Here is a 22,721-nt window from a genome sequence, read left to right as displayed (position 1 = left end):
CAATCATTGCCATAGCTACCAGATTGCAATTTTTCTGTAAGGTTTAACTAAATATTCAAACTATTTAGCATTATAGTTCAGTACTGCAAATGGTGCAACTTCATTACTTATGGTCAGACTTTTTTTGTATGTTCCTAGCTAAGTCTGAACAGTAAGTTTCTACATATGTACAGATTAAAAGTAATAATTAACTTGAAATAAGGAGCTTCTCACTGAAGACTTCTTTTTTAGTCACAGATATTTGAAAGACTTCTTTCAGATTTCATGCATTTAGTGCAAGAACCAAAATGTATTCATGAAGAATTTTAAGTCAAAAAAAGGAAGCAATAATGTGTTTGTTATTAGAGGGTAAAATAATGTAGTAAAAAGGATGTCCTTGACACCTGTTTTGCACTTGAAAATAAGTTAGATTAAATCTTTCAAATGACAAACACTTTTTCCAACTAAAAGCTCCAGATAGTGCTTAGGAGCATTATTGAAATTATTAGGTCTGAATAATTTGCCTCAGTTTTAAAAACGTGCCACAATTCTGTCTAGAGATGCTGCTTATGCTATAAAAAACTTCGGATGTTTCAAAGCACTGAAAAGAATGATATGATAATGATATGCTTGTGTTCCAAATGGATTGGAACAAAGATTATTTGATAGTTTAATCAAACAAACTAGTCCAGGCTGTTCCTGAGCAAAATAATGAAGTGACTAATATGTGAAGTCTGAAAAATCAACAGTCAATGAAATCTCAAGAGAAAAAAACCCCACTGTTTTTAAAACAATTTAATAATTCTTTGGCAATATTTCTAGCTCCAGGCAAAGATAACTCAATGATTGTTTTCTTTTTAATAAGTTAGTTCTAAATAAATAAATCAGCGTAACTACACAGATGAGGAAAATCCATATATGTGAAAGGAATTCTTTGTTTTCTACAGCAAATCTCTTCTAGATAACTGATAAAAATACTGACATTTTGGTTAACAGAAGAAGATAATATTTTAAAATACTAAAACTGATAGCAAGAACAAGAATGGTGAACAGAAATTAAAATCAGATCATTATCTAAGAATGTAGGGTTTTTTCACTGAAATTGTAGCATATTAAGCTTCTGCTTATTATAATTTTAAAACTATTTTCTATTGCGTAAAACTTCAGAAGCAAGTTCATAACAAGTTGGAAAAAAGTGAACCTTAAAAAAAATTTTTAAAAAGCCTCCAAATCATAAACTGTGACTGCCTTTTCTGCACATACAAAAGAAAAGTTCTTGCTTTGGTTTATTTTCATACTTAGTACACCACTTTCAAAACTAATTATTGTGAAGGAAAAGGGGGGAGGATTTACTTTTATTCCTAGATTAGAACAGAAAGGGAAAGCTAAAGGGATGATGTACTCATTTCAAAATCCCTCAGCAGAATGAGATTTCTCAAACCTTGACCCAAGTCAATTCACTAATTACAGCTGTTATTTTTTTAGTCTTATAATGTTTAAATATGTATTGATAAAATTATATTCTGAAATTCTAATTATTTATATTTAAATGTTATTCTGTAATTTGTATGAAATCATGACTGTAGCTGATCTGTAATTTAATATAAAGGACTTTTTAAAATATCACATTAAAAATATATCATCATAATATATTAAATTACATAATTACACTGGTTAAAAAAAAAATAATCACATGTACCCTTTGGATTTGGCTTTTGCTACTGTTGCTAACTAGGGGAACAGTGGGGGAGTATACCTAAAGTAATATCAAAGCTATGTGCAACTGTCAACCAATATGAAACAAAAATATGTAAACACAAACTGAAGTAAAATACATTATTTTTCTTATTGATTAAGAATCAATCCCTCCTAAAGACAGATTATTTAGTAAATTAAGTACAACCGATCTACACATCAAAGCTATGCACAAATCCAGGCATTCAGGAACTAAATGTGTGCACTGTGGTTCTAAAGAGAAAATGTGTTTGTAGCAGATAGCCAACTGTACAGTCTACCAAAAGCACGGTAGTATAAAATGGCTAACGTCATACAGCAACACAAGAAATTTTAGACAGGAGAGGGGATTTTTAACTGCCATGCTCCCTAGTCATTCAGTGTAAAACTGCTGGCCAGGGACAAGACATTCAGAAAGAACTATGAAAATTAGTTTAGAAAATACCTACAAAGAGACTGAAATAACTTAATCTAACCACTTTATCAAAGATTCAATTAGGATGGATGAGATTCCTGGGAAAAACAAACAAAAACTTAATTACACATAAAAGGTTATCAAGGCCACTCCTCTCAGTAGGATCATTTTAGCTGTATTATTCACAACAGATGTCTGTCATATCTATTCTTAAATTCAGGAGTGAATATTCCACACTCTCTGAGTACAACATATTCCAGTGCTTACAGAGTTTTGCATAATATCTCATCTAAAAACTCCATGCTGCTGTTATTTCTTGTCTTATCAATACCACACATGGACACCAGCGTGCTTCTGCTTTGCAGCTTTCAAGAGATGCAACTCCTTAAGAGTAAGCTCATCTCTACAAAACGAAAACAAACAAACAAAAAACCACCAAAGAAGTTATTGTGCAAATTTTACCTACAGGCTATATCTTTAAGACACCCTGTATTTCTAATTGCTTTCCGCTGGAGTTTGATTTAATTACCTCATGTATTTCTTCAAGCTGGTGCCCAAAAATGGACACCAGGTATAGCCTAACTGATTGTGAGAGAAGCAGATTATTTCACACAATGATCAAATAATACTTTAACATTCCAGCATGACATTGGCTTTTTTGGCAAAACTATGACATTGCCTCATGTTCCATTTATTTTTGGCTATTTTTCCCCAAGAACTGCCCCCCAGGGGAGGAGGAAATAGCGTGCAGCACATTCCATTTTCAATAGCAGCAAACTGTTAATGTGGCACATACCATACCATGAAACTCTAGCAAGTGTGCTGACTGTTGATGGCTCCCCAGCTTAGCCTGTTGGCTGTCTTCAACCCCAGACACTAAAACCTTAGATTAAAAGGCAGCTAGTGCAAAGTTCTTGATTCTATGTCCTAGGCATCTTGGCTTATTGAATAAAGCACCTGTCTCACTCCTCCAGAGGATCTGGACTACCGCAAATCTGTGACATGAACCACCTTAAAGGAAATGGGATGCCTGAATGAGTCATAGGTGCTTGCAGATAGGTCTTGTGCTAACCATCCAACAGATTCTATCCTACTTCATAAAGTGCTCTTACCTGACTGATTTTCTTTCTGCCCAGAGCATCCAGTGCCACATGCCTACATGTTCATAATATAAAAGCGACTTCTGCAGTGTCACCACTCGTCCTGAGAAGTATCACAAACACCCACAGGTTGGCTAGCTACAGTCCTTCACCAAATTTGGCCGAAAAGTGTCAGACTAAAGTGCTCTTTCATTGCATAGGAAAGAAGCAATATTGCAAGATTGTTTAATCTTGCAGTCTAGGGCATTATAAAAGCCTATGGCTTCAGGATGAACAGAGCTTTTAGGTTTAAAAAAAGGATGTTAGTATTCTGTGTAACTAGTTACTTGAAAAGATCATAAGGGTTGAAATAAATATTTCATCTCTTCAAGGCTTTAAATCAACAGTCTTACTAAATACACATTAAAAGAATGATCAAGCAAAGTTCAAAGTAGTTCAGACTAAACCTAATCTAGCTACAGGTATTCACATACAAATTCTGAATCAACAAGAAACTCCCACAATTAAAGCAAAATATTGTGATAAAGGCAACTACAGAATAGGAAAGACTTCTGAAGAGTTATCTGTGCTTTTCAAGATTCTGTGAATTACCCCGTGTACTAAATAGCCAATCAAAGTGATCAGGAAAACCATTCTATACTTCTCCAACAAAAGAAATACCAGCTTTACCACTTCTGATATGTGCTGATGTGTGTCAAAACTCATTCTTCCACCCCCAGGCACTTCTGCGATGTCTCAGACAGAGAGGAAGTATGCACATGGTTTCATCTCTGGTTAGAGCTCAACTTACTTATCATAATACTAATTTTAAAAATACACTGTACACAACTCCGCTCAGCAACAATCTGTTCCCTTCTTTAGTTTTAAAAGCTCAATTGTTGCAGTCAGTCCCCACTTCCTCTCAACAAATTATCTAGGCCAAAGCTGGCTGCCTTGTCCTCATATTCACTGCTCTGAAATCCTGCAATCTTGTGGCTATTACAGCTGTGGTTTTTCTAGCCTCAAAGGCATCCCATTATAATGGATTAGAATTTCATAATGCATTTTTCTTAGTACTTACAAAAAACCTGGTAACACAGCTTGTAGTTAATACCATTACTTATTAGATTTCTGAAATGGCAATATTCATAATGCTTTATCTGTTAAAAGCAACAGATGTAATAGGCCCTTTAGTTAAATTCAGGAGTGGAAGAAGAAAAATGGGGGCTATTTAAAGAAAAAGGAATCTGATTTTACATGAGAAATGACTAACATACACAGTTTCTGCTGTATTCGCAACCCAAAATACACAACTGCCTATATAAGAATCAAAATATGAATTTGTTTTGTATAGACCTGTATGAGCTGACAAAATAAATAGCAAGAAGCAAAGCATCACAACAGCCCTGAATGCTACAGAACTGACAGAAAACTTACAAAAACTTCAGTGCTTTAAGACCTAACTGGTACAAAAATAAGTACATGGCTTCTTTATGCTAGAAATCTAATCCAACAGAACTGTTCTGAATGCAAGTCACATTCATTTACTTTTTTTCCTGGTAACTTTGAATGATCATCAGGTTGCAGTTTTGATCATTATGCAAAGTTAGAAAACCAGTCTAGTAAAAAGGGTTGAACCAATTCAGTCCTTCAGGAATGAAGCCGAGAATGCTAGGATAAATATTCTGAGATGTCTTGTCTACCTGCAGAAAACAAAAAAAAAATGTAGCCATCAAAAATAAAACAAATAAAATGGGTTTAAACAATCAAAGTTGGTGACAGACACTACCTACTGCGAACCGTAGTTCTTCATTTCTGAAATGGGGGGGTGGGTGGGTAGGAGCAGGAGCTGTGTGCTGCTACAGGATCACCCACCAACAATTAAAGAAATGGTGTGTTCTTTCATGTTTCTTTTGTGAGTTGAATTAACAACTCATGAGTGTGAAAGGGGAAGGCCCTGGCCCTCCAAACTCAGATCTGCATGAATGATGCCTCTCCCTGTCCATCCTCCCCTTTGCATCAGTTCTGGTACGCCTTTGATTAAAGGCTGAAGTGATTCAATTCACCCATTCAACAAATAGCTATTTGTTTCTGTTACTTTTGCTAAACTAGTTTTCTTCCACTTTAGTGAGTTGAATCATTTCACTGTAAGATCAAACACCATAATTAAAGTAGGAGAAATCAATGGGTAAACTGGCAGTCTGCCTCAAACTACAACATGAAGTAGCACTCCATAATCATTGTTTAGAATTTGTAAGGTTCTTGCATAAAATACAGCAATTTCAAAACTAGAAAATATTCCTCTCCTCTTCCCCACCATTTCATGTGATAGCATTTTCTATATTTACCTTTCCATTGCGTGCTCTAGATTTCTAACTTCTTTTTTTCCAAATTCTAAAAATTAAATGTATGAAGCCCCTAGCTGGACAAGGAAGATGACATTTACCGCGCTACTTGATTTTTATTTTTTTTTTAAATAACTAGATAATCAAGCTAACTACCTCTTCTTCAAATGATCCTCTAAACTGGGTTTCATCCCTGAATGCAAGTCAGAGATCTGAGAGTCTAACAAATAGCTTTCAGTCCAACATCTCCACTAAATCCCTGAAGTGGCTTTAAACTGGCTGAAAGCACTTCAGTACTGAAGTATATGCAAAGTCAAATGCAAGTTTGTATTCGAAGTCTAATCTACTTGGATAGCACTCAAAAAACGAGTTTATGTTAAGTTTTATATCCACTGCACTATTTGCAAACAAAGCAGGTATTAGCTTTTCCAGTAAAACATTTTTTTCAGATGTAAAAATACTGATTCAACTGAGCATTCTGTAAGGATAGACTGAACGTTGATTTTTATAGGAATCTAGCAAAGCACCGTTACCACTGTATTACAGAACCAAACAAAATAGGGTTTTCCTCATTAATCTGTTTTTATAAAATAAGAAGTCCAATCTTAAACTGAGAATTAGTTTCAAGATGAATTTTTAAAAAAATTAAAATTTCTCACAAGATAGAAACTTGGCTTAATTCAGTTTATAAATGGGATCGATCCTGTCAAAAATAACAATATGTTTGGTCTGACATTCCAGAAAGTGTGATGTTTAATGACTGGACTACAGAGAACTTGTACCAAGACGATGACCCAGTGTTAAGGCAATCTTTAAAAGGCCTTCAAGGAGCAGAGATCTACAGTAGAACAAGAAAACTCTCCAGAACCATACAGCTGGACAAGCAAGATTCCTCAGACCTCCTCTTTCAATGGTCTCATGGTCTTGCGTGGACTTAACTTGGGGAGCCCATTAGCATCATTTGACGCAGCACATGCACTCAAAGACACACTACAGTTACAGGAATATGGCCATGCAGACTTCCTCCCCCCTTCACAGAGCCTGACATTGCTATTAAAAAAATTCAACTAAAGGAAGGCTAAGTATCATTACAAAGGTCATTTCAGTCAATTATACCTCTAGCATCTAGTTTCTTCTGCAAAAATCAGACTTGGTGGAGATAGTCATCTAAATCCCCATTTCAGACTATATTAAATTAAAAGCATATAGCACAAAGATACCTTATCTACAGAAAAAAGTTCTGTTCTCTCCACCAACTTGCCTTTTACTTTTCTTCTGCTTTTCCAGACAAGTTGTTTTCATCTCAGAAAAAGCATAAGGCTCAGATTCACTAAGATCCAAACACAAGTAACGTAACCTGAAGATGCACTTCAGAACAGTCAAACCAGGCTCTCCTTCCCTTTCCAGTGACTTGCTCTGCAAGAACTGTCCTCAAATTTCTCCTCTGGTTTCAGGAGATTTAGCATACACAGACCAATAATCTTTCTTCCCTTCTAGATCAGTGCCAGCAATAACTTTTCAGATTCACATTCTGCAAACCAGCCAAACTCAAAGATTTTTCATTTGTTTTGGGTTTTGGATGATCTTTGAATTCAACTAGATATACACTAATCCTAGACTTTTCTTCAGTTTTAGTGTAAGCGAATCCTTATTTGGAACATTTTGGCAGATCTCCACTCCTGGTCTAAACTAGCCTCGTATTTCTAGTCAGTAACCTGCTACATCTCCAGGGGAAAACATTACACAAGAGCTAACAAAACACATCTCATTTGGATAAAACAACTAATACACACAATATTTTGGATTAAAAATAGTTAGCCCTTCTATTTGGTCTTCCTGGAATTCCCTATGACACAATAATGCACTTGAAACAGCTAACAGAATAAAACTGGAATGAAATTCAAAGGCAAGCTAGCCAACAACCTTTTGAAGAACTGTAGATAATTTCTAGATACGTGTTGGGGTAGGGGGTGTGTATATAATTAAATGTCACCCTGACCACTAGTACTTTTTCAGCATAAATTAAAACTATTATGCTTTATAGGAATATCTATACTGATCTCTTTGCAGTGTATTTGGCATGATACATTCTTGATCTATTTTTCAGTGTCCTGAAGATCATCCTTTCCTATGCTTTTTCTCTTTCACACTTAGCAAATACTGATTTTTCTCTCCAAGCTTCCAATAAAGAGGATTCTTCTTCCTAATAAACAATTATTTAACATTACATTAGTTAAGATACAAATAGCATAAAATAACTATACACATGCGAAACATCAGTAGTACCTTAGGCTTAGTCAAGCAGAGGCTATCTTTTTATGATGTATGGAGTACAGTCTTACCATCCTTGAACTGCCTGTAAGTCTTACTACAATACAAATATATACCTGCATAATACCATTCTTCACAGATATAGATATATCTATGTATCTTCATAGAAAGATAGTACATCTTTCAAAATAGTCAAGTAATCCTTCAGCTTCCTCTCCCAGTAAAAAAAAAGGGAGGGGAAAAAAACCCAGGAATTTAAGGTATCTACTATTATTATGTGTACAAAGAAAGAGGGGAATATATATAAGCAAATAAATATAATTACAAAAGAAAAGCTGCATTAGACAAAGTTTTTTTCAAACTTTTCAAGGTACTGGTTTTCCCCCAAAATTCTAGTGAAGCTATAGGTCCCTGAATAATGAACAGACCTACCAACAAGCTTGCTTGTCTTAATTATATCTTCAGATCTCCTTAAAAGCAGGCTACAGAACCCTCAGCACCTGCAGATCACTGGTTGAAAACCACTGCATTAAAGACACTCAGAAGACAGCTTTTGGAGTCAGACACAAGCAAGGTTAAAGAGAAGTATTAGCATAACTGTACACACACTTGCACTATGCAGAAACATACAAGCAGCACTGAAACAGATTCAAATTAAGTTTAGTCTGCCACTAATATAAAATGGTTGGTTAAGACTACAGAAAGCTCCCAGTCAAGAAGAGCAGACAGTAGATTGGTTAAGAACGTAGCTATATAATCCACATAACCAATTATCTGAGCCTAGAAGAGAAAAGACAGAACATTATTTTCTGTTAAATCTACTGGTGTTTTCTCACCAGCACCTACTGGGCTACTGTTGACATATGATATATGTACATTCTTGCAGAACATAGATGCCTTAACTAAGCTGGACACTGGATAGCCATGGCAGCATAGAAATTATTACAGTGAGTAATTTACCTGAAAAAAACTATGGTAAACTATAACTCATGCTGAGCTTTGTACTCTGACAAGCAGACAACTTCCATACTGGCATAGGTATCTCTGCACAACATTGCACTGTAAACTTCCCAAGAGAAGCAGCAAATAAGAAAACCTGAAGTTATCCCAACAGAAATTGCAATGCTGCTTTCCTAAATTGTAGCACAAGGCAACCCACACCTAAAATGAACTTCTGGTTGAGCTGCTATGGGTGATGCTAAATTTAAAGAGCCTTGCTGTGGCAAAACATTTGACTGAATAAACTTTGTTTTCACTAATGTAATCTGCCAGAAAAATATAGACAATTATTTTTCACAGTGCACTTTTCTTTCAGAGAGTTCCTCAAACTGTTTAGTAAATTGTAACAACTCCCCCCCATCCTCCAAGTTGTGAAAAGTCAACAACTTATCTGCATATCCCACTTACCCCAGATTAACAGAGAAAGAAATACTAGAACTATGTCTTCTAAAGGAAGACGTATGTAACCCAGTGTAATTGTACATGGGTAAAAAAAAAAAAGTTATGACTGAAATCTTAAGTCCATAATTTTTATTTTTTGCCTTTTTTCCTCATAAAAACTACAGTGTTCCTTTAAGAATATTCTTCTATGAGCTAGTTTTACAAGTTTCCTAACTTGTAGGAACACAATTCGTAACTTACAGAAATCTAACAAATATAAGCACACTTACAAACTCCTCTCCGATCTCAACACATTTTCTGAGAATACAACTGACCAAATATTCCTGCATAATCAGTAGCAAAGATATTACAAGAAAACTGATCATTTCTCTTTTTTATCCCTCTCCACAACAGCATTCATCTTCCAGAGTTATTCTTTACCTAAATGTAAGAGTTCAGTATTGAAGCTTTATGTTTGTGAAAGGAGGTTTTGGGAAAAAAATAAACAATATGGCAATTATCCAAAGCAGAGATACAAGCTTTTCCTGTCCAATTAAGTTCTACTATTTGAAAACCCTTTGAAGAAATTTCCATCAGAAAATACCCATAGCAAACCAAGAGCGCAAGCATTAAAAGTAACACAGATACTAAGAGAAATAACCAGTTGACGATAAGTTGAAAAGGAGATTTGTCAAATGCTACATAATTACAAATAGTTTCAACATATTTTAGATGTGTATTACAGAGAAAGTAAAAGTGCCACTGTAGCACTATAGGAAGTAAGAACAATATACAAGCAGCTAGCATTCAACTAGATTACCTTTCAAAAGTTAAGGAATTAAAGGACCTAAACTACTCGTTTCATACCTTTTATCCAATTTAGCTACCCAGAATGCTTCAGTTTCTTTGGCTACTCATCGCTGCACCTGTTTCCGAAACATCTTCAGCCAGCTTAGCCTGTGACTAATGGCAGCCATTTCCAGGGAGTGGCTATTTAAGGAAAGATCCTTGCTCTGATTCCACAAAACTCTTCAACATATTGAAGAACAGAAAGTAAAATTTTTGAAGTCACATAGGTGATATAAGACTCTATTCACTGCTTTCAAGTGTGCTGAAGTTATTCTGTAAAGCCCAGGTTTTTTTCTTAAAAGTCTTTAAGCCTCTTATACTAAAACCTCCATTTTTTTAGCCTCTTTTCAAAAAGTAACATTTAGGATTACTAAAGTGAAAGAGAAAAGTCTAAGTTTTACTCGATAGTCTTCTGCACGTCAACAATTCTACTGCCACTTCCCACATGAAACCTTGTTCTGTTCTCAACAGTTCAACAAGAGGCATCCCAAGAGGTCCTCAATACCCAACACAACACAGCATTTGCACAATGCCTATCAATAAAATATCAGTGTCTCTGTCAAATCAGCAGGTTACAGTATCAACTACACATGTCAATGAAATTCTATTTTTATGATCAACATTTTTTCCCTAAGCCTAAGAAGATAATTGAAGAGAAATTCTGAAATACACAGCTTAAAGAATAAACCTAATCTTCCAATATTACCATATGACTAAGCGGCCCACTGTAATATCTGCTTTCACAGAAATATTGTGCATCACCAGTGCCAAAAGTAGAATATCCAGCTAGAGTTCACACTGACCCTTCTAAGCACTTGATGTGTGCCCACATGCTCATTTGTGTACTTGGCTGGAGTGTTGTTTCAGTGAACACAAAAGCTGTATTAAGAGAAACTGCCAGACAAAAGAAAAGATGCTGCAGTTCCTTTAAGACTAAGTAGTTTTCCTGTAAACACAGGGTAGTCCCATTTACAGATGGCATTCAAGTATCACAGTGTATTTTTTTCTTCCCAATTAATTCTGAGCAGGCATAGTAAGGATATTTAGCTACAGCAATAAGATGTTCTGGGACTATATCTGGATATGTCTGGAATCCAGCACCTGAAGTTTACCATTTTCTCTTTTTTTTTTTAAATATGTATATATTTCTATGAAGATCGTTAAAGCTGATTTGCTTCCTCAAATTTCCAAATAAGTGAATACAATATACACAACAAGAGAAACTTGATCAGGCTAGCTTAAGTACCGTGAATGATTTTTATTCCACATAATAGATGCTATGTTTGATATTTATTGTCAGACCATAATTAAGATTTTATTACACCATTTCAAATGTTCAATTAAGTGCTGTTGCACAACAAGTTATTCCAGTCAGAAACAGGTAGGATTGTTCTCTATTTTAATGCAAAATAGAGTAAGTATAATTTTACTGAACTGAAATCAGTGCTACTGAAGAGATAGAAATAAAAACATTCCACTTGTTTAAAGCTGACCTACTACCACTTGAGTTGCTATCTAGATGCTACCGATGCCATGTACATTACCAGTGAAAAAAGCCTGTCATAGCAGGACATACACCTATCTATCACTGATATATGATTATTATGCTGACGTCAAATGACAATTTTTCTTACTATACTGAATGTAACAAAAGCAACTCATTCACTTTACTTGCCTCTAAAAAGGTAAATCACCCTACACTAGTAAGTGTACATATAAATATATACTCTGTATTATCTGAGAAAAGTCAATGTATGAAATAAGAGATTTATTTTAATACAGTGAAATACGTGTAACTTATCAACACAAACATTTTGGCTAGCATCAGGCAAAGTAAACTGGAATCAGAATATCTGCTCAACAGCCAAAGAATTACCAACAAAGAAAAACTGAATTACTGCAGATAGACATCTAATATACATACTAATACTTTCTGGAACTTAATGTTAAAATTATTTCAGGGAAGACAATTAAAACAGCAGCCTGTTTTAATGGATCAAGAATAGTAGACCAATAGAAGACATCTGAAGTGTGAATCTTTGCAGGTTCCAGCCCATGTATCCAATACTGTCCATCATCGGGTGACATCATCTTCTGTACTACTTGATTTTTAGGAATGTAAAAGCTGTACTAGTAATCTGTAAGTAAAGGAATGAATCCAAGCTTTTAAATTGTCCAACATTGCAGGCAAATAGGCACGAAATTCCACGAAGAAGACAAAGACACTGCACAGTTACCCAAATCATGTTCTATGGGTAAGCATATGTGGATTGTCATTATAAAGCTCTGGAAGAGCACCTCAGAATAAATCTGCATTCACAAAATGGAAATGACTTAACATTGAATTATTGTCTCCATTTTTGTGTCTGTTCCAGGCAGTAAGATACTGGTACATATCATACTCTAATTTTTAAACTATAGTGCGGTTTTACTTATGCTGAAGTACTTCACTATCTCCCTCAATGCACACATCTAGCATGACAACCTTCTAAAGAAATTAAAGCAGAAATTTATAAAAGTATTGCTGTTTTCAAAAATGCTTTTATATTTATGGGAATGCAAAGATTAAGAATTATATATATTTTATTTCTAAGTTTAGTAATGTAATTTGAGGTAATATTCATTTAATATTAGAGCAACGTCTATTTTTCAATAAGGAGTGCAGCAAAAGAAGTTAAAACTTGAAAACACATATTCCGTTAGAAATTCCTGAATGCTGAAATGCTGGTATAACATGTACTCATTTCCAAAATGTCTCAACCCCTTATTATTTCTCCCAGGAAAGGAGTTACATTAACCTAAGTGTCACAGCATTAACAAAAAGATTAAGCTAAAACTCTTTCACTTAAAACACTCATACAAGATATCGGAAAGTCTGTCTTTCACCATTATATATTAATTTAAAGCATTCTTCGTGATCTTAGAAGAATGTATTCTACATGTATCTTTAAGAAAACATGGACTATTTTAAATATACAAATAAAAGATTTAGCACTTGCAATCTGCTGAGAGGAGAGCTGAAAATCTGAAGAGAAAAAAATTATCACAGTGGATCAGGTTGCCCTGCCACAAACTGAAACACTTTTTTCAGATCAGAAGAGAATGTGAAAAAACAAACGAACAAACAAAATTACTCCCTATTGCATTATTTATTACCAGCTGAAACCTTGCATCAGATACGCTCGGTTCTGAATTTTGCTGAAGTCAAATCCCACTTCCCTGCCCTTGGAAGGACAGCGTAAACAATGAACAATAGTAAATTAGAAGGGCATCTAAGAGGGAAAAGGGAAAGGATCCCAGACAAAAGCTCAATGAGAATGCCAGCTCTTGGAAAGGAAGATAACAAATGTCATCCCAATTCTTGCATTAAGTTTCTGGTAATAATCAGAAATTGTTGTACACCTTACTCTACCATCTCCAACTGCCACTAACTCCTGACTGTCACTGCGTCTCCACTAATCTACCCATAAATACGTGGGCCTTCTTAACATACAAAGAATCAAAAGCTTGACTTCTATTCTCTTCAATTTCCTTATCAAAGTAAGACTGATGTAATTTCTCCCCATATTATCATTTCTGACCGTTTTACTTTGGAATAAAGGTAGCACAATTGCTTAATTCTTCCACCCATTGGTAAAAATACTTATGTTAATACATTCTGACAATAGGTATTAGTTACATGAAGACTGTCACCTTTACAGGATAGAAATGTAATATTTATAAGTATTTTTCTGTAGAAAACTATAATACCAACTGTTTCTCTAGTTTGGATGGGGAAGACATTATTATTAATGGTATTCTTTCCAAGTATTAAATTAGAACTTGGGGGAGGCGGGGAAGCAAAGCTTATGTTGGCCTCCTTAAAAAATACTTAAAATACTCTATGGTCTAATTCCATCTCTTTTTAAAAACATCTCCATCTTTTGAACTTGAAATTAATGCTTATCATATCAAAAAAAATTATTTGTCACCTTCAGGCATAGCATCAATTCAATTTAATCTTTTCACTTAACACCTTCTAGAAAATGTGGATTTCAAACCTATAGAAAAGTGCAGGGTTCTAGTTAGTGAGCAAGCCTAGAAAAACCTCTATGGCAATTTCACGTGTAGACAGTTTACAAAATGTTTAGCCTAATGACTGCAAGCTGCTAACTTGGCAGAGGGATAGGGAAGAACGTGTGTTCACAAGCAGTTTAAACTAATTCAAATCAGTCTCAGTGCACTTCTGCTTTCCTCTCCTTCCTTCCTCTGCCTCAATGGTCGGCGTCAGCCAGGTCAGGGACTGGCTGCAACTGAAGAGTATATATATATGATTGTTATTGAGTTAATTTCAGTTTGATCCGGTCCACTCTGGGACCACACCAATGGACTGCTGGCACAAAAAACAAGAATAAACAGCCAGGAGTGGAAGGAGACAAGACTGCATTCTTCCATGACCATACAAGTTTGACAAACTGCTTATGAAACCAAATCCTTTTCTGTAGGTTGTTGGGGAACAAACCAACAGATTAAACAATGAGAAGAACAGCAAACTCACTCTTCCGCCCAAGAACAGTGTTATTCACCAGGTAGTCCAACCTGGGTCATCTGCTCTGCAACAGAGCTCTATAGATGTTGCATTCACACTTAGCTGAAATGACAACTAATGAATGCTGTCTCTAAATAGCATATTCCTTAAGGTGGTCTGCAGATGTCACCAAAGACTATGTAATTTGGGAGTTCTGGATGCTTAAAGATCTTTTCTTTGGTGTACTGACTACCCTCTTTGCTCCAGAACACAAAGAGACTCAAAGACAACAGCAATGGGAGCAAATAACTCCAGGTTAACTGGAGATGACTACTGCTTTTGCTCACAGTAAGGAAAATGCCTTCTCACAGTTAGGTACTACAATGTTTCTGCTTAGCTCATAAGAAAAATCTTCTTCATAGTGCTCCCCACAGGTTCAGGAAACCTCAAAACACAATACTCCACATTAAATTAATTAATATACACTCACTCAGGAAGTCACTGTCACACAGTGGTCACACATAATGCAGGCAGGTCACCTCAGTCCTAGTTTTCTACAGGTAACTCAGCAACACCCTGCTCTGACAGTCTCACAGCTGCCTTTCCAGAGCTTGCTTACAAACACTTCTTGCTAAACAGGTCATGACTGCTTTACATGCTGCCTTCCAAGCCAAAAAAAAAAAAAAGCAGCACAATGGCGCTTTATCGAATTTCGCCCTGGTTCAAACTAATCTTTGGAAGGAAAATAGATGTCTTGTCAGGTATAGAATATCAAAGTGGCTTCCTGTCTTTTCCATACTTGAATTCCCTGAAATATTCTCTCATCTGGTCACCCCGTGTTAACAACAACATCAAAAAAAACCAAACAAAAAAACCCAAACCACCTAGATTTATGACTTTCCATCAAAACCTTTTAAAATAATTATTCTAATGCTTATTAAATCACTAACATTTAGTTCATGCATAGGGCTAAACACTTTTCCTTAGTTCCCTAGATACCTTTTGAAATCTGAAAGTCTTTAAAAATCCGTTCCATGCACACACAAGCAAATATCCAGTGAGTGGTAGTAAGCACAGTAACCGAACAACACTGGAAGTGCTAAATAGGAAAGGCAGAAAATAAGTATTTGTTACTAAACACATCAACTAAAAAGCAACCAGCCATACAAGTCTTGACTTACCGACATTTCTCAACTGTGATCTGAATCATATTTAGGGCAAAAACAGTTCAAGATCCATGTTTATTCAGATTTGTACATTTCTGTAAAAACAGCTGAAGTGTCTATTATAGTAAGTAGAACTGCAGAGAACCTACTACTGCATTTCACAACACGTTAACTACTTTCAAGTAAGTATGAAGTGATAAATAATCTAGCATTTGGACAGGTCTGTATAACATTAGGGTGCCAAGTAAATTTAAGCTCTATTTTTTTCTATAAAACATGTTACCTTGTTCAAATGAGCAAATCTCAAGCTCCCTTTATTTTTATTCTTCAACCTATTATAAAAGCATGTATTTCTAAGGAAAATATGTGTATCTGTAGGTTTTAAACAAAAATTTGAAACCAATTTGCGACAACAGTATCATTTCCACCTTTCTCAAAGTTAGCCCTGTTTTTTCAGTTTACATGACCAGCAAAGCATTCAGATTATTTGACAGTGATTGTAAAGCTTAATGCCTCAAAACCATTGCATTTTGTTTTGAAAGACTTCTCAACTACAATGCAGAATTTCTTTGAAAACACACACACAATGTGTATCACAGCATGCTTCTGCACTACATGTATACAATACTTGTTTCAGATTACAAAGTGAACTGAATAACCACCTCAAAGTTTTCTAGTGAAGATATGCATATTCATTACTCTGTCTACTAACATTTTTCTTAGACAGTATCCTGATACAATAGTCTGTGTCTACAGCACAGTCTACAACAATGCTGTGAGAGTGTTGATCCAAAAATCCTTCACCAACTTTGAAGACAGTCATACAGGCAACTTAACTTTTCTATTGCTCATAGTTTATTACAACTTCAGTCTTCTCAGTCTAGCACAGCCTTTTTTCCACTAGGTGGGTCTAATTAACTTTGAGTCCTTATCAACATACTCAACTACTGAGTTCAGTATCAACATACTAAACATGCAGATTTAAGTTCAAGACTTCCATGTTGTTTAGCCACTGTAAAATATACTAAGATTGGCATTTCAAAAGTGCAAATAACCAATTTCAAAATAACATAGATTATTCCAACATGCCTTGTAATTGCTTGGTGCAAGTGGTGTTTGCTTTCCTTTCTACATAATTATGCAAACATGAGGAAGTCAATAACTGCCCCTGATCACTTGTTCAAACTGAAACATCAGAATTTAAAAAAATCATTTTTCATAACGCAAAAACAAATGACAGGGGAACACCATCTCTTAAGACTTACCTGTTCTCCTACCTCCAGTACAAAAACTAGTGGTACTCTTCCTTTATAAATCTCCATTTCTGCTGTAATTCAAATAGTTAACCAGAAAGTGAAAGGTCACTGCATTCCATGACTGCTTTCCAGCCTGCACAAGAGCAATAGGACTTTCAGCTGACTTGTGCTCGAAGTTGGAAATGAGTGACTGAAAAGTTTACTAGATATTTCACTTTTGTCCTCTGCTATACTGGCAGAGAATACGAGCAACAGACTGACTGGCTTTAAGGGAAAGCAGTTACAGCATCAGTGTGCACCAGTGATCTCTGTGGATAGCTAGAGAAGTCACTAGGAAAGACTACTGAAAAAAAATATAAATTCAGGATGAATTAAAAACAAAACAAAAATCCATCATAAACTGTACACGGCTTCCTTAATTTGTTAGCGTGGCAGCTTTGAGTAAGCACTCGGGAACATCTAGGACTACCAAACAGAAATATCTACAACCATTAAATATTACATATTTTGCAGACTGAAAAATATTAACTTGCAAATAGCATCAAAACATTTTAAAAAACATTTCAGATCACTTATTTCATAGTCCATTGCTTTAGCTTCTGGGACATCCACTATTTTTATCTCCAGTCAGCAGTGAACTTTTTAACCACAGTGGGTATATTACCCTCGTTCACATATTTAAATATCAAGCAAATGCCGCTATACATATTAAAAATCTCAGGAGCATTTACAGTAGTTCTTAGTACAAATCATTGGTGAAACTGAGCTTGTGTTTATTTCTTTCTTTAAAAGCAGAAACTCTGCTTTCCTGGAGTTTATTTCCTGACTTTGGGGAAAAAGTAAAACCAAAATATAATAATGTTTTTATATATACCGCTACCTACTTAGTAAGTAGTAATTTGATGGCACGCAATTAGTTTCCAAATAATCAGATTCTACATGCTTCCGAAGCATACTTAATGCAAAAAGACCTTAAGCAGAAGGTGCTTAAGTTAAACAAAAAAAAAAAGCTTCACTACAACATATGACTTGTCCTAGACATTATCTGTACAACTGTATTAACTACTATCAGAGGTTGTTCAACACAGGAAAAAGCCTGATTTAGTAGAACATCAAAATAATGAGCACAATTATGTCAAGACTTGAATACTTCTTGTAAGATAGGTTTCAAGATATTTCAAGACTGCCTTCAAGTGGTCTTTGCAGTCCACGGGAGGACTACTTCATAGGCTAAAGTTACTAGTTTATACAAGGAACTTTATTTACTTAGATTGGATTAAGTTGGGTTATTGTGGGGAGAACAATTACACCAACAGCTTTAGAGGTGGCAATCTCTTAGCAGGCAGCACACCTCTCTTGTCTCACAGGGTTCTGAAATGTAAGAGCAGGAATGACTTACAGCTTTCTATCCATACGATTTGGTGCTCTTCCTAAATATACCTGTGTTTTACAAAGAATGATAAACATTCTCTCTATACTACACAGATAGGAAAAGCTAGTGAATAAAGCTAAATGAGTTGTTTGAGTTCACCCAAAGAGACAAAGATACTGACAAGGAATCCAGTTCTAATGCTCTATGCACCAGAATACACAACCCTCTGCACCTGAAAGAATGACCAAGGCATAAATCAAAACAGAGGCCTCAATCGTGCAGTCGGCAGCAAGTCTGAAGTCAGCAGACTCAAAGTAAGACTAGGCCTTAAAGCATTAAATCCTCTACATGCTGAAGTGTCCTTGAGGCATACTCTTTCAATAACTTACAAAATAAATGCACACAAACATACAGTCATACTTAAACAGTATCTTGATCTAGTATAGTCAATGCTACCTTGTGGTGATACAAACAGAAAGCTAGTAATTCTCTTAAACACCCTTACTGCTTCTTATTGGACTAATTTATATCCTTGTAAGTTTAGAAAATAAATTACAAATTTAAGCCATGCAGAAAGTCTAATGTACTGTATTACTCCTAAAATCTTAAAAAACAGTCTTGGTTAGACTGTTGAATCTTCGAAATTTCTGTTAAAAGTTTCACTGTAATAACTAAAGCTTTAATGTAATGACTTACAGATTAACCTCACTTAACATTACAGGGCACAGTAAATAAAGTACTGGGGAGTTATCTCAAGTATATGTAAGTTTAACGCCACACACACACACAAATTGCAAAAATTGCAGACTTAAACTTAGCGTTTGAACACTGGCAGAATTAATCCAGATTTTAAAAAATAAAGTGCAACAGTAGCTCAAACCTGATCAAAGAATAAGCAAACTGGGATCTTTTTTAAAAAAAATATGGCTCTGTTAACAGGTTTCTGTGTTTGCTACTTCAAATTTAAACATTTGCTGTATGTTCAATTCAGCCTGAAGTGGGTCTCTATCACTATTTTACAGAACACTTTGCATTCCACTTGTGATCCGACTTCCTCATCCTCCCAACCGTCTATCTACATATTTATATGGCTCTATAACCACAGTATCTGAACGTAATCTCTATGGTAACTGTAAGATTTGTTTACATGGGAAAAGAATATTAGAAATGTATGTAAATTTAACTGTCATATAAGTAAGTGTTTTTCATTCTGGAGGAAAAAACCTCCCTATACTGCCTCCTATTCTCTTGCTTCCATCTCCTGCATCTCCACCAGGCAACAAGCCACATTTGGAAAGCTCCGTATCATACTATTTCAACAGCCTGTTGTTGTAAATTCATAAATAGTTTACTTTTAATGAGAAAGACGTGTGCAGTATTTTAGATCTTAACACTTGTTAAAGAGAGATCATAGGGAGAGCAATTAAAACATGATTTTTTGAAAGATACTCTCATTAAGTCACCAAATAAAAAAACCCCAACATGCTAAACCTTTAACAGCTATTCAAAAAAACTTAGTTTGCTACTCAGTAACTCAGGTCAATCTAGAAATTAAAACAGTCCGTATCATTTACCATTTCCAGCAGTGAATATAGTACCAGGTACACATTTTACATAATACTCATTCACGGACAGTAGGCACAACTCTGATAGTGCAAGACCCCACATACAGACTGCTCTTCTTATTAATAAATAGCAAAGAGATCATGTATCAAAGGTCTGTAACAACTTTTTTATAAGATTTACAGTAATTTGAAATGAGATTTACTGCAGCCCAGCAGGACTGGGAGCTGAATTACATGGGGGTCATGGTAACATAAACGGCAGTTTGAGCAAGGCATATCAGCAACATGATAAAAAAAACTAACAAACCCAGTTGTTAAAAAACTACTTTTAGGTACACAGATCTTTGCCGCACACAGAAGAAATCATTCTATTCCACTGATATGATTTTTTTTCTATAAAACCTGCATAATATATTGAAAATAAGTAGTCTAGAAAGGCCTAAGAGGAGAAAAATCAGTGCCAATGAGGTATGTGATTACTACACGGCACTGAGAAGAAAATTAGAACCTGTTTGAAAATCTTTCTGCACCTTACAGCAATCATTTCACTGCAGAGAATCTCTTACATGCACCCTCCGTGATCATAGCAAGATTATTCATTCAACAAAACTCCTATTAACAAATAGAAAGTAAGTAAATCTACCATTTACCCTCTATTCAAGTAAACTCGGTTGTATAGCCAGCATTTCCCCTGCAACGCTACTTTCTCGAGCAGGGTGACTGTCCCCTGCTCCTCCATGAAGCAAGCTCAGCCCAGGCAGCCATGTCCTTATTCTCCTACGAACAATGTTTCTGAAGGAGAACAAGCCCCACTCAGCGAACTTAGAGGCTCCCCCAGCGTAACGCGGCAGAGCAAAGCCTGCCCCACCGTCAGCAAACGAGCTAAGGTACCAAAACACAGCAGTGGGGGCGAAGCAGCCCGCAGTCTGGATCTGCACCAGCACCGAGCCTCGCACCGGGGTCGGGACAGATGGACTGACAGATAGGACAGCATTTCTTCATGCAACCCTCCCTTCTTTCCCCTCCCAGGCACGCAAGCGAGTGTTTTACCTTCATGATGAGCTCAGGCTGCGGTAAAAGCCTCGACAGGGGCTGAGCGGCCGAGGCTGGACCTGGAATTTAAAACAAAGCGCTAAGGCACCGCACCAGCCGCTCGCACCGGGCGGGGGGAGGGGAGGCAGGGATCGGGGTGGGGGCGCTGGGCTCCTCCCGAAACTCCCCCTTTCCTTCCCCGGATGCCCCCTTTCTCCTCGGTTAACCCCCTCCCCTCTTTCCTCGGCCGCTGCTTCCCCTCCAGCTCCCACACACCGCGGCTTCCCCTACACTCGCTGCCATTGACGCCATTTCTGTCAGAGGAGGAGAAACTTGCCACAACAACAACCCACCCCCAACCTCCCCGGCTGCCGCGGAGCGGGGGGGGGGAGGCGGCCTCGGCTGCCTCCCCGGGGAGCTGCGCCCCCTCCCCAGGCACCAAGCGGCGGGAGGGGGCCCGCGGGGGTCCCAGCCCTGGGAAGCCCCCGCTCCCCACTTTACGGTGGGGAGAGGGGAGGAGGAGAGAGGAAGGGAGGCTCTTCCTCCATTGTACGAGGAAGAGTGCCTGTGTGCGCGGCGGGGGAGCGGGGTGTCTGGAGCAGCTCCCCCCCCCCCCCCCGACACACACAAGCTTTTTGTAGGGGCTGCGGCTCTGGATCGCGGCGGCTCCTCCCCCCCCCCCCCCCCCCCCTCAAATAAAGGAAAGCGCTGACTCCGCGGCAGGAGTTTCAGCAGCAACAGCCGCAACTCCCCGGCTCGGCGCAGCGGGTCCGGGCGGGGGGGGGGGGGAGGGAGGGAGGGCGGGAGGCGGCGGAGGGGAAGAAAAGGAAGAAGAAGAAAAGAAGGGAGCGGGGACGAGGAGGGAGGGGGGCGGGGAGAAAGGGGCCCGACCTGCTCGGCGGGGACACGGAGCGTGTGTGCGTGAGCGTGTGTGTGTGTGTGTGGAGGAGGGGGCTCCGTCCTCTCCCGGCGGAGGGGGCTGGAGAAGCCGCCGGTCCCTCCCGCACGCAAGCGGCACCCGATCCCCCTCCCCCCCGCCCCGCCGCTGGGTGTTCGGGGCGGGGGGGGGGGGAGAGAAGGAGGATCGGCGAGTCCCGCCGCAGTCTCGCTACGAGGAGAAAAACAACCGCCCCCCTCCCCCCCGCACGCACGCCCCGCCGCCGCCGCCGCCGCCGCCCGGCCCCGCGCCCCCCCGAGGCCCCGCGCCGCCTCCCCGGCCGCCGGCGGCGGGGCCGGGGGGCCCCTTCTCCAGCTCGGCGCCGTTACCTTTGTTCCACGGCGCCCGCCCGCCCGCTACTCCCCCGACCCGAGGCGGGGGGGAGGGAAGGGAACGGGGCGAAGCCTCCTCTCAGCTCCAGGCCCCCTCGGCCGGCCTCAGCCCCCGCTCAACGCTCCGGCAACGGCTCTGCTCGCGGTGGCTCCGCGCGGCGCAGCCGATCCGTCCTGCGCGGACCCGGCGGTGGCGGCGGCGGTGACTGTTGGGCTCAGAGCCTCTCGGTCCCCCTCCCCCTCCCACACCGACTGACTGACGGACGGGCGGACGGACCCGGGCACGCCCCTCTCCCCGCCTCCTCCATTGGGCCCCGGCCCGCAGAGCCCGCCCCCCCCACATCCCCATTGGCCGCCGCATCGGAAATACTGACATCATTTTTCTCCACTTCTATGGAAACTGAGACTCGGCGCCGAGGGGCCTCACGGGTGACGCGGTTCCCGCCCGCCGCTCGTCACGGCCCGCGAAGCGGCGCGGCGCGGCGCGTGGACTACGCCTCCC

At 38.5% G+C, this 22,721-nt stretch overlaps 1 protein-coding gene across 2 annotated transcripts in view; it reads right to left on the bottom strand.

Annotated features, from left to right (window-relative positions):
• ARID4B (AT-rich interaction domain 4B) overlaps window positions 1-22,502 on the bottom strand; it is a 93,397-nt gene extending 70,895 nt beyond the window's left edge. For both annotated transcript variants that reach the window (XM_074818450.1, XM_074818451.1), the window contains exons 1-2: window positions 22,217-22,502; window positions 20,969-21,030 (exon numbers count right to left, since the gene is read on the bottom strand). In XM_074818450.1, the coding sequence (XP_074674551.1) occupies window positions 20,969-20,974 (6 nt within the window). In that variant the 5' untranslated portion in view covers window positions 20,975-21,030; window positions 22,217-22,502. The remainder of the gene's footprint in view (window positions 1-20,968; window positions 21,031-22,216) is intronic.
• Window positions 22,503-22,721: the final 219 nt, after the last annotated feature.

The sequence above is a fragment of the Strix aluco genome, chromosome 3 (assembly GCF_031877795.1).
Source record: "Strix aluco isolate bStrAlu1 chromosome 3, bStrAlu1.hap1, whole genome shotgun sequence".
NCBI classification, from domain to species: Eukaryota; Metazoa; Chordata; class Aves; order Strigiformes; family Strigidae; genus Strix; species Strix aluco.
This window is presented reverse-complemented; position numbering and strand designations above follow the sequence as displayed.